The sequence below is a fragment of the Chelonia mydas genome, chromosome 25 (assembly GCF_015237465.2).
Source record: "Chelonia mydas isolate rCheMyd1 chromosome 25, rCheMyd1.pri.v2, whole genome shotgun sequence".
NCBI classification, from domain to species: Eukaryota; Metazoa; Chordata; order Testudines; family Cheloniidae; genus Chelonia; species Chelonia mydas.
The window spans coordinates 8,929,113-8,941,744 of record NC_057858.1 but is presented as its reverse complement, the minus strand read 5'-3'; the positions used below and the strand labels follow the sequence as shown (position 1 = coordinate 8,941,744).

General features: G+C 46.2%; 1 protein-coding gene across 31 annotated transcripts in view; it reads left to right on the top strand.

The window, feature by feature from the left end:
• PTPRS (protein tyrosine phosphatase receptor type S) overlaps nucleotides 1-12,632 on the top strand; it is a 243,923-nt gene that overhangs the window by 154,942 nt on the left and 76,349 nt on the right. For 16 of the 31 annotated variants that reach the window (XM_043535967.1, XM_037885516.2, XM_037885504.2 and 13 more), the window contains exon 5: nucleotides 1,598-1,786. In XM_043535967.1, the coding sequence (XP_043391902.1) occupies nucleotides 1,598-1,786 (189 nt within the window). Of the gene's footprint in view, nucleotides 1-1,597; nucleotides 1,787-7,097; nucleotides 7,107-11,292; nucleotides 11,311-12,632 lie in introns of all 31 variants that reach the window. The other 15 variants (XM_043535955.1, XM_043535965.1, XM_043535959.1 and 12 more) reach the window with 1 other exon arrangement.

Below are 12,632 nucleotides of genomic sequence, written 5' to 3'. Positions count from 1 at the left end.
TAGACCAAAGCTGCAGGCTTTGGAAAAATCCCATTCTTAAATTTTTGTGCTGTGCCCACCCCTGGACTTGAACCCACGGATCCCTGGACTCCTAATGCATCCACACTGGAGTTAAAGGAGAATCTCTGTAAGCTGTCCCATGTTGCTTATATCCTCTTTGCAGGCTGTCAGGCATGAGGGGTGGTCCTCACTAGAAAAAATGGTGTGTCCTTAACTTGTGTTAGCCAACACGTAGTACCTAACGCAAGGTAAAATCCTAGGGAATGCAAGGCAGTCTATGGTTTTTCACCAGAGCTGCGCGACAAAATTTAGCCAAAACAGTTGACGTTTCAGCTAAAAACAAAAATTGGGGGGAGGGGGCGCAAATTGTATCTATTTCAACAAAATTTCTTTGGGAAAAACATTTTTTAAAATGTCTGAGGCCCTCTTTTGACATTTTCCGAACGGAAAGTTTCAGTACGTTTGTTTTGAAATGCCATTTTGTTTTGAAATTTACTTTATCATATACATCAAAAAATGGTTAAAATGGAAACGAAATGTTTTTGACTGACCTACAATGACATTTTTTTTCCCCCAGAATTTCATTTTATGGAAAATTTCGACTTTTCGTTCCAATTTGAGATTTTTAATTCCCCCTCTCCCCCCCCCCCCCCCGCCCCAAATCTCCACATTTTTTGTGGGGTGGAAAATCCATTTTCCAAGTCACTCTAGGTTTTAACATGGGTTAGCATAGTGAAGACTATGGGGCAGCCAATCCCATGTTCGTTTTCACGAGTTCGCTAACTCGAGTTATGACTACACCTTTTCCCCTAGGAAAGACAAGGTCTAGAGCAATACTCTAGAGTAGGGACCGGCTTGCTGCGTTCCTAAACTGTGTCAGGGAAATCTCAGGGACAGGCAAGGAGGCTGCCACAGTCCAGCGCCGGTCCATGGGCCGGTCATTGAGAAACACTGGTCTAGAGGACAAGAGGGTAACTGAGCTGTTTTGTAGCTGTTGATGTGTCTCTCTTTTTTGTCCTAGAGTCGCAACTATTGAAATTAATAACCTTAAAAATCATGCTCTGTCTAAAAGAGTTTTGCTTCCTGTTGTTACAAGTGTCCCCGAAGGTAACTATAGCTGAAAGATCTTTCCCCTCCTTTCTCGGCTAGTTTCCACTGTCCGTTTGACATGACTTCACATATAGTCACTTTCACTCTTTGTGCAGTTGGCCGATTTCCGAGCTCTGTGGGCAGCGAGGGGAAGAAGAACTTAGAAAAAAAAAAACACCAAAAAACAGGAAAATGTGACCTGTTCAGATTGTAATGTCTTTGACTCAGGGATCGTCTTTCCGCATGTGCAGTGCCCTGCACAACAAGGCCTCGATCGCTGTTTGGAGCCACTTGGCTGTAATACAAATAAATGTAAAGCCACAACAATTGGGAGGGGGATTCCGGGGCCATATCTGAAAATATTTTGAACTTGCTCTTTGAAATGGATTGGGTTTCTTGCCGACAGTCTCTCTTTAGAGTACTCTGTTGAATTAAGCCTCCCCGCTACCACCCCTGATCTTGAAAGGGCACTAAACCAAGCCCCTCCTTCTTTGCTTTCCTCCTGCAGAAGACCAGCTGCCCTCTGGCTTCCCAAACATTGACATGGGACCCCAGCTGAAGGTGGTCGAGCGCACGCGGACGGCCACCATGCTGTGCGCAGCCAGCGGGAACCCAGACCCGGAGATTACATGGTTCAAAGATTTCCTGCCCGTCGACCCAAGCGCCAGTAATGGAAGGATAAAGCAGCTGAGATCAGGTAACCCTGCGAGCCCAGTAGGGAATGAACCCTGGGAGTGGCCCAAAAGAGAGCTCTCAAGCAGAGCTTTCTGGGCAGATTGGTGGCTGGTGTGAGCCAACCCTGTTCGCCTGTGGATTAGAACATAAGCAGTTCTACAGAAGATCTGGTAAAACGGCCATGAGCTCCCCTAAGGTGGTTGGGTTGGTGGTGGTTTCCTTCATTTTCTTCATCATCTTCTGCACCCATCCCCCAGGTTGGTTGAGAGGAAACCAAACCCCACTGAGAACCTGTTCCCATCCCAGGGAAGCTGGTAATTTGGCAACACTCGTGGAACGGTGCTCTGCCTAACCAGGGGGACCTAAAAGAGAGGAAGGGAGTTCTGGGTAACGGGTGGCAGGGAGAGGGTCGTGCTCAGACGTTGAGCTGTATAAATGAAGGAAGGAGGGTGACAGTACCAAGCGTGGAGCTTTCAGTCCTATTCACATCGGGATCAGGACCACGGCCACGACAGCTGTATATTGTCACAGCTGGGACAGTCCCATCCATGGTGTGGACGGGACCTTCCGCAGCCTGTGGCAGAACCAGGCCTCTCATAGGATCCCTCTGGTATCTAATCCTTTTGGTCTGTCGCCTTCCCGAAGCCATCGCTGGAGAGCAGTTCTGAGCATTCTCAAGTCAACCTTAGGTAGTGGGCAGCAATGCCTGATGGAGTGGTACTCCATGAACAGATGTACCCCAGCTCTGTGGCTGTTGTCAGTTCTCTGTCTTCCCCCATCTGTTCGTCCATGTGTCCTCTTCTGGTTTTGTGAACATTAGTGTGGCATCTTTCATTGTTCACATTTCAGGAGCTGTTTGGACACTTACTGTGTGTGTGTTTGTGTGCATGTAAGTAAAATAACATGCGTGTCTGTGCACGTGCATGTGGTTTTATTTTTGAAAGCTACAGATAAAGCACTGTCAAATTGTCCAGTTTAAAAATATTCATCCTTTCTCTCTGGGAAGCACGAAGTCACCTTTGGGAGCTTCACCTCTCAATGGAAACTCAAACAAAAGCAGATTTAGATTTTTTACCACAGTTCAGACTTGCCTCTTTAAGCCAGTCTGGAGCGTACACGGCTATCTGATTAGGCTTAGCTAGACCTAGTCTCACTTTAGTTGCCCAGAGGCGCATAACCCTTGTTTGGCTAAGAGATGGAGCATTTGTAAAAGCTTTTCCTGGCACAGGAACAGGGGAGGGAAGGGGGTAGAGCTTTATCGTGGGAACTGGGGTCACTTTGTGGGAGCCTCTTTTCAGGCTCAGCTGTTCAAGTCAGCCAATGGGGCAACAGCCAGTTAGTTCTACCTGGGTCGCCCCTGGCTCTGAAATCTTCATATCTGATTCTTGTAATGCAAGATTTGAATGTCAGAAAACATGACAACCTAATTGCTCTTTTATCCTGTTTGGTGTAAGGTCGGTTCTAAGGTTTTTGGTGCTGGAGGGCCAGCATTGACTGGTTAAAGGTTAATTTCCTTGTTTACCTCCCCATTCCAATTATATACTGTTTCCTCCCCATCAGATATTTTGCATTCCTATTGCCCAGAAAAATTAATTTCCTAATTGCTTTGATTCCTAGAACTTTATAATAGCAATGGTTTGGCACAAGAGAACACTGTCTCCTAAATGTAAGGCCGTAAATTTGTAAAATTTAATTACTACAATTTGAAAAAAAAACACCTAAGCAATTTAGGATCTTAAATCCCCTCCAGGAGACTTTAGGCTCCCTCGTCACTGAGGCACTTCTAAACATTTTGTCCAAGATGAATGGAAGCATTTTGGGGGGAGTTAATATATTTAGGCTGAAATTTTCAAAAGTGCCTGTGTTTTTTAGAATCATCAGGTTTTGGGTGCCGAACTTGAGATATCTTAAAGGGGCCAGATCTTCTGGCCTCTGAAAATCAGGCCACATTAAGATGACATAAGCTGGGCACTCATAAACTAAAGCACCCAAAATCACAAGGCACTTTTGAAAACACAGTCCAACTTTGTTTATTATTTCAGTGACAAGGATGGTTTTACTTATACATTCTGTTGCATCACTGGAAACTCAGATGCAATTTTATTGGGCTGGTCCATAAGACCCACAAATTAATTTAATTGTGGCCCCCATTCAGCATAGCTCTTACGCACGTGCTTGACTCCATCCCAGTTCAGCGAAATACTTAAGTGCTTGCTGAATCAGGATAGATTCTAGATTTGAGAGCCTTCAAACACAAATGAAACTGATCTCCCTTAGTTTCATTGCCTACCCGCTGAGTGAAATGCAAATGAAGTTAACCAGTATGAATAGTGAAAGATAAATTAGAATATTAAAATACTTTGTGTCCATAACAGGAGGTATTACTAACACATTTTTAGATTATTTTTAATACAATTATGATGGTGACAATATCCCTTTATATTTCCTAGCTGGGCTCGATTTGGTATTTCACTTAGAGCCACCCACTAAATTCACTGTTAGACAGTCACCCCAGTAAATCGTTTAGCTTCAGTATAGGATGTTTGTTCCTCTGGCTAAATCTGCTTTTTAGGGACCTGTGTGGAACTGACATCATTTACAGCTGTTTAGAAATTTAGTCCTCTTGAAGCAGTAAACTCACAAAACACTGAAAGTGACAGACCTGTCACTTTCTCTGCTTCAGGAGGGAGTTTGTTCTATTGGTTAGAGCAGGATATTGGCTATCAGGACTCCTAGGTTCTGTTCCTGCTTTGATTCTCTTCGTGGCCTGATTTTCAGAGAAGTTGAAGTCACTGGAAGCTCCATATGCTCGGCACCTTTGGGGAAACGAGACCACTGATTTCTGTCTCTCCATTCACCCATTTGCCAAATGGGGATGGTGATATGGCACCAGGCTGTTGCCAGGCTTTTTAAATTATTGTTTCCGAAGAGCTTGTCTATTCTTAGATGAAAAGTCCTGTAGAAATTCAGCATAGTATATTCGTCTTATAAAGATGGAAATAAGGGACTCCAGGCAGACCTGCCAGGCATCATGCATCTTGCAGAGCTCATGCATTCCTGCACAACCGATAGAATGTCACTCATTTACCCAGTGCCCTGTAGCCTAGGGGAAGGTGCATTGAGCTATAAGACAAGAGCCCATGAATTCTAATCAGAGCTCTTTCACTGACTCTTCTTAATATTTCTGTGTACTTCACAAGCCCTTATTAAGCAATGCCGTATACCTACCTTATAGGGGGCAACTATCATTCATCGATTTTACAGATAGGATAACTGAGAGGTTGGATAAGGTCATTGCAGTCAAGAATCCAGGTCTCTAGCATGACGGACCCAAATGTCATCCACTTTGCCACATTACCTTTCAGAAGAAATAGGCCAAACTATGTGCTTGTGTAACCCACACTAACACAGGGTGGATCTTTGTTCCTGTCTAGTGGCTAGACAGCAGAGAAGTTTGAACCTGCTACTGCCCAGTGCTAATGTAGTTAGCTCAAACAGTGGAGCTTACGCTTTTCGTTCTAGAGATCCCAAGTTTAAACCCAGGAGATAAACCAAACTAAGACTTCTTTACCCTTGGCTGTGCTGTCTCTAACTCTAACCACTAGACCATACTCTACTCCCGGAAACAGGAATCATGGAATCCTGTTCTCCAGCATTCTAAATGCTAGTTCATAAATAGTTGTTCCCCGCTCGGTCGGCTGCTCCTCACAGAGAAGGGTATGCCTTCCTCCTCCAATAGCTGAAGTAAGGGAGGGCTGTGTTGTAGATCTGATGGTTATGGGGTCAAATCTGGCTGGTGACTCATATGGAGTGAAATCAATGTTAGCATGAGGATGCTGGAATAATTATCTAAATTATTTCACATTGCAGGACATTGTATGGGGATGTGAATTTAGAGGTTACAGTAGTAAATTTTTCTCCCCTTAGGGTTGCACATCTCATGCTTGTATTTTGGTTAACGGGAGCTGTCACTTTAAGAACTGGGTGTGGCTGACTGAGCGTGTGTTTGTGAGGAATGTAATGTGTGGGAGATGTTACCTGAGAGTGTGGAGCAGGGTAGAGAAAACCCTGCCTGTGTGAGCTCCACAAATGTCCAAACTCAATTTGATACATTTATCTTTCCAGAAAGCAAATCTCGCTCTTGAGGGTGTAGCACTTGCTCATATTGGGGTGCGGGATGCCTCAGGATATGACAAATGTGCTCCAGAGCCTTTTGCCTGAAGGCCATCAGTAGGAAGCCTGCTCAGCTCAATCCGGATTAAAAATCATTGCCTGTTAATGGGCATTTGGTGGCCCCTATACAAGATGAGTTTAGTGGGTTTCCATTACAGATTCCACATCACAAGCTCACCACCACTCTTGGCACTACTTGGCAGGCTCACCAGAAAGGCCAAGAACCTCATGGGCCATAGAGACTCAAATGCCCATTACCTGAAGAGGAGCTCTCCCCAGATTGGGACTGAGATGTGCTGGCAGGGCAGTGTGTATGGGAACCTTCCCATGCTGCTGCTCTGTATAGGAACTGATTCAGTGGGAGGAAATGCACCCCATTGAATTAGACTGAGTTTATGGCTGTATGCAAACTAGTTGCAACCATGAAAACGAGCTCATTACTTGATTTGCATAAAATATCACACATGGAGCTGCCCAAAATTAGAAGTTCTGTCTGTGCCTGATTCTCTTTTATGCTAAAGCCTTTACATTTCTCTAGCTGTGCAAAGGGGCTTTACAGTGGGCGTACATTCCATTTGCACTTGCTTTGAGGTCCCTTTATACTGCTGGAGCAGGGCCGCGGGGCTTCAGTGTTACTAAGGATCAGGAAGTCTGAATTTAGGGACATTATCCATAGACTCCTTTTTCCATCTAGGATCAGTTCCTCCCTGACACTATCCAGGTTATTGGAAATAATTTACCTCTGACAGACTTTGGGCCAACTAACCCTGAGGGTCCCTGAAGGAATTAAAAGCTGGGATTTTTCAAAGGAGCATGAAGAAAACATCCAAATTTGGGTACCCAACTCCCTGAGGCCTTTTTGAAAATCTCAGCCCAAGGATGGTCTACTTGTTACACGACCAAAAAATGTTCCATTTTTATGTTGTTGAGAGAGAAATTTACACTTCATGACTACACAATGGAATTGGGTCAAGCCAATGTCTGGTGCCTACCTGTGTTACCTAGAGGGGAAAACGAAATACTCTGCAGCCAACTTCTTAAACCTTACGAGCACTGAACCCTTTTGTATCTTGTGTGTCGTCTTCTGCTTTTGAAATAACTGGCTATAACAACTTTTATTTTTCTTTTCCTTTCTGTTTTTCATTATTTTTAACACTCAGAGACCTTTGGTAAGTTTTGTTCGATTTAAAAAAAGAAAACCGAAACAAACCTGCTAATGTCCAGGTTTGTAACCCTCGCCCTTTAAACTAATTCCTTCTTAACAGCTTTTTTGAGAGGCATGTTGTGCATTTCTTGTACTAACTCCTTCAGTAGGGATATTCTGCCCTCTTAATGAACTTCCGCAGGGGTATTGCAGGCTACAAAAATAACCATCACCATCATAATTAAAATATATCTATATGAGGAAATATAACTAAACACAAACCTCCTAACATTGGATAGATTTTTTTCGTAACTTAGCAACAGTTGTCCTGGAATTCCCCAATTAGACCGTAGCTTTTACCCTGGAACTGTGGTAATTGTGTTCACACCTGCAGGAGGTCTTGGAGTTTCACATCTAATGGGGTTATTGGCATTGTCTGAAGTGAGAACTTATGGGGGGGGCATCAGGCACTGAATTTTAAAATGGAAGCCGTCTATTGCAGGGGTTTGGGAGAGGTTGTGCGGGGAGTGATTAGACAGAAATGTCCCTTCTAGATTGTTCCTGTTTCCTGAGGTGCCAGGACCCTGATGGGAATCTGCCAGCAATACTCACGTCACGTTTTCCTCCCTGTGCCAAGTCCCGACTTGTTCTCAGACAGGATCAGGCATTAAAATTGCAGCCAGTCCTTCATGCTAGCTTGTTTGTTGAGGGTTTAGAAAACTACTCGCCACCCCCGGGAGAGAGCAAGGCACACGCTCACACGTGGCCTTGTAGGCCGTGGTGGTACGTTTCCTGTGGTTGCCATGATGATGGCACCTCCACGTCTCCCATTTTCAGGGCTCATTCTCCCCATAGCTTGTTGTTTAGAAAAGACGGAGGGGGAGGTGGTGTCAGAACAGGCCCCACGTGCCCGTGGCAGGGGGATGAGGCTTGGGCGGTAACCTGAGAATGGAACCGTGCCTGGAGTGCAGCGTCTTTGTCTTGCGTCGCTGAACTCCAGCGAGCAGCCTGACCTCCTGGGCTGATGCAGACTCCACAAGTTGCCTCTTGGTGATCAGATTCCATGCCCTGAGAGGCTGGGGAAGACACCGAGGGTATGGTGGGTATCTGTTGCCCATGCCACTTGAGCCCTGGCAGCCCCACTATTCCAGAGGCTCTCCCTCTGCTTGCATGGCCTGTAGCAGCCAGGGCTATCGCTAGATTTTACACTGTTCTAGATGAACTGGGAAATTCCCCACCTTGCTGACTCTAAGGACCATGTTTCCAAAAGGGCTAATTTGGGGGCACCTTTATCAACCTTGAGCCTCATTTTTCAGAAGTGCTGAGCACCTATAAACCCAGTTGCAATCAGCAGAAGCTGCATGGGCCTATCACCTTTGAAAAACAGGCTCACGGTGGGTTTCATCCAAAATCAGAGACCACTTCTGAAAATTTGATCTTATGCATTTAGCTGCCCCTGCTATTCTGGTGCTCTGTACAACCACCAGCCCCGTCCTGTCCCACAGAATCAGTCCTGCGCTCTTAACACTCATTCAGGCACTGTCAGCCTGCTATGTAAATAGGGTTGCCAACCCTCCAGGATTGTCTTGGAGTCTCCAGGAATTAAAGGTGAATCTTTAATGAAAGATTACGTCATGTGATGAAACCTCCAGGAATACGTCCTACCAAAATTGGCAACCCTATGTGTTAACCTGCTATGGACCGGAGTTGCTGTCCCCAAGCAATCTCAGGGGGATGCATTTGGCCACTGGAGAATAGATTTGTTTGTTGCAATCCCCTTCCAGCACTGTCCAGCTGCCACTAAATTAAATATGAAGCTAGTTAGATGTGAAACTCCAACAGTGAAAATCTACCATCTGTGTCCCAGAAACCATTCAGACTATTGCTTTTCCTCCCCACAATCAGTCACTTCCATTTTGGTCGAGATTTCATCTCCTGTGTTCGAGGTGTGGGTCCCATCAGAAATCTCCCTTTGCCATTCCCAGATCTGTTTCCCATGCACCTGGCTGAAATTGGGAAGACAAGAGCTCTCCGCAAGCACTGGAGCTGCTGTCACCTGTTCCCATGGGCTCCACTGGGAGCGAATGTTTAACGTCAAGCCATAAACTGATAATTCAGGAAGGCAATGGGTCCTGCCTTCCATCCATACGTGGCCATGATTTCCAGTGCATTTCCTCGCAGTCAGCCTGCCTCCACTGAAAGCTGCTGTGTCCAGGGCAGTCAGATGCGCTGTAACAGCCAGTCCCCAGCAGGGGGTGATGCACGGTTCTTCTTGTCTCTGCCACCCCCATCCTTTAGTCTTGCTCCACATTTGCATCACAGATGGTAGATTTTCACTCTGATTTTGAGACAAAAGGGTGTATTAGAGGCTGTTTGTATTTCCACTGAATCTATCTATAACCCTCTGCTGCTTTCTCTGTCTCTCGCTCTCTTTAAAACCTGCCCGTCCGCTCCTGTGTGGAGATAGTCCAAGTAAACGCTCCTCCCACCTCTTTCCTTCTCACCCGCGCTCTCTGATCTTTGTCCTGACAGCTAACCAACCTGCTTTATTAACCTTAGCGAGTTCCTAACCCTAACTAGATGCTAACATTTCTCCAGCAAACTGTCTAACCTTTTAACTAGAAGTTGAGTCTAACTAGAATCTAATAGCCTAACAATATAACACTTCTTTTCCCTTAACCCCTTCGGAAATAATTCAAATAAAGGTTAACTGTAACCAGTGATACATATTTCTTTTTACCTTCTATCCTGAAAATGGTGCACTGAAGTGCAAAGAGAGGAGGATGAGCAGGGCTGAAGGATAAGGAGGAAAGGATGGCCTTACGGTTAAGGCAAAGGATTGGCAAGCAGATGTCCTGCTCTTGCCTTTGCTTCAAGCTTCCCTCTGTGACCTTGGCCAAGTCACTTCACCCTCAGTGCCTCAGTTTCCCAATTGTAAAGTGAGGATAAGAGTACTTCTCTGCCTCCTGGGGGGAACGAGAGGCTGATATTTGTCGAGCACTGTAAGATCCTTGGATGGAAGGTGCTGCCGAATGTCAGAGTATTATTACCACCGAGGAGCTGTTACGCTTCTATATGGTAGGGAGAATTTGGAGTGGGGACTTGCCAAGTCTGCCCTGTTTTCAGGATTGGGGTAAAAATCCATTTCTTGAATGAGTTGTGCAGCAAATCTGAATGCCCGTGGGGAAAAGGACCCTCCATGTTTTCAAAGGAAGGTGGTTTCCAGGCTCTTGTGATCTCAGGAGTATGACAGGAAATCAGAGGGAGGGGCAGTGATGTCACTTGCCAGCCATGATGTCATTCTCTCTTGCCCGCGAGATGTCACATGCGTGGGCAGAAAGCTCATGATGGGCACTGCCAGTGGAGGCAACTGGAGGGGGTTTGGCTGAAGGGAGCTCTGGAGTGTGGGAGGTGGCCAACCACAACAAGGCTCTTCCTCCTCTCCCCGAATGCAGGGAATCCCGAGAGTTAACCCCCTCTACAATTTATTAGGATGTCTTCCAGAGCAGCTGCACCAGGCAATCCCCTTTGCATGTTTCCCAGGTACAAAGGCAGTGACATGCCTTTGTATCGCACCTGCAGCTCTTTCCTAGCACGTGGCTGTATCCAGTGATGTTCTGCAGAGCCAGTCGTTCTCAGTGTAACTAGGGACCACAGGCCCAAGGGCGTTATATGAAATGCTGTGCCCCAGATGCATCACTAACATGGGTGTGGAATTGGGAACCAGGAACTCTTGGTATCTAGTCTCAGCTTTGTTGTGTGACTTTGGGCAAGGTTCTGGGTCTCCATTTCCATGTCTGGGGTAACAGGTTAATAATGCTGACCACACTCCCCATGGGCTGGGAGGATGGAAGCAAGTTTGCCCAGTGCTACCCAAGGGGTACATATTAATACTAGCTTACATGGACTGAGGTTTCAGAGACTCCCTTTCCTTTGTGACCGATGGAGGGAGTGTTGATTTGGCCAGTCTCCTCCTTTTCAAGTTTAGTGTCATGAGTAAGCATCCCCCAGTCTGAACCGGAGTGTGCTGCCAGGAGTCCTTTTCCCCCAACCCCCTCCAGTCCCTCCATGGAATTAAAGATGAAATGAGGTAGTGTAGGAATTTTCCTTCCAGGAATGATCTTCCTTGAGCTGGGTCCTTTTCCCACCGGCAGTCCAAGCGTTTTTGGTTTTTTCACTCCTTTCACTTCTTTCCTTTGCTTCCCTTGCAGAAGGTACTCCAATCCGAGGTAAGAGACCCCCCTGCTCCACTCACTCAGTCACTCACCCACCCGCTCCTCACCAAACAACTCCTCTCCAACTCAGTTCCTGTTTCATGTGATCTCTGCTCAACCCAAAGTCTCGTTGTTGTTTGTTGTGGTTTCTGCTCCTGCCTCACCTTTGGATATTTATTTCTGTTTGTGTCCGTCTTTATTTTAAATACTGTTCCAGCGTCTTTTTCTGTTTGCTGGGGGAACTTGGTGAAACCTTTTATTATTCTAAAACAAGGCTCAGATGCTGCTGTCTGAAATTTATGGTGGAGGTTTAAGAGCTAATCTCTCCAGGGCTCTGAAGGACCCAGGTGTATGTTTGGCATTAAGCACAGTCAGAGCTTGGTAACCACTCAGGGGCCTCATCATGATTGGGGCTGAGTCCCCTGGAGCCCTTGACGTCCATGGCAGTGGAGGGTGCCCAGCGCCTTGCTGGAGCAGGTCCTCAGCATGCTCATTCCCAACCCCCTAAAGAGTCTTTCTTTCTTTCTTTCTTTCTTTCTTTCTTTCATTCCCAACCCCCTAAAGAGTCCGTCCTTTCTTTCTTTCTTTCTTTCTTTCTTTCTCTCTCTCTCTCTCTCTCTCTCTCACACCTCAGGTACTTCTTGGTAAGTAACTTTCATACCCAGCCTATCTCGCTGGGTCTTTCACCTGAAGGGAGTGAGACCCTCTGCTACCATTGGAAGTGAATGGGATTTGGATGCATGACTCCCATTGGCCCCTTTGAACATCCCAGCTATGACTTCTTGGCTCTTCTTGCTCTAGGAGCCTCTACATGGGCAAAATGCAAGCCCCGAATTCTCCACTACTGATAGCAATGGCAGAGGATGCAGGCGTGTCTTACCACCATGTCCACACCTGCTCTCAGCAGGTAGTGAACACACACCGACCTGTCTACAATACAGCTTCCCTCATTGCTATCACCGGCAAAGCTACCCTCGAGGAAAATTAAGTGGTCCTGATTTCCTTTGTGTAGACAAGACCCTGGTGGTGCTTTCCCACCTGCAGCCCCGTCGTTCTATTCCTGCCTCTGAGTTCGGTTTAACATCTCCCCTGGCACTCCCCATTCAGACGAGCACCATTGTGAGCTAAATAAAACCTTGGCTGGGATTAGGGGAGCTGACCCACATAAACAAAAGCTTCACAGAGCCCCCATCTGACACAGCCTTCTCCCAGCTGAAGCTTTCGGACAACGGAGAGTGCTGTGGCTTCAATCCTGTAAGAAATCTGCTCAGCTGAAGTCTCGGTGGGAAGGTACCTATCTGCTTGAGTTCAGGGGCCGTTTGATTTTCAAGTCACTC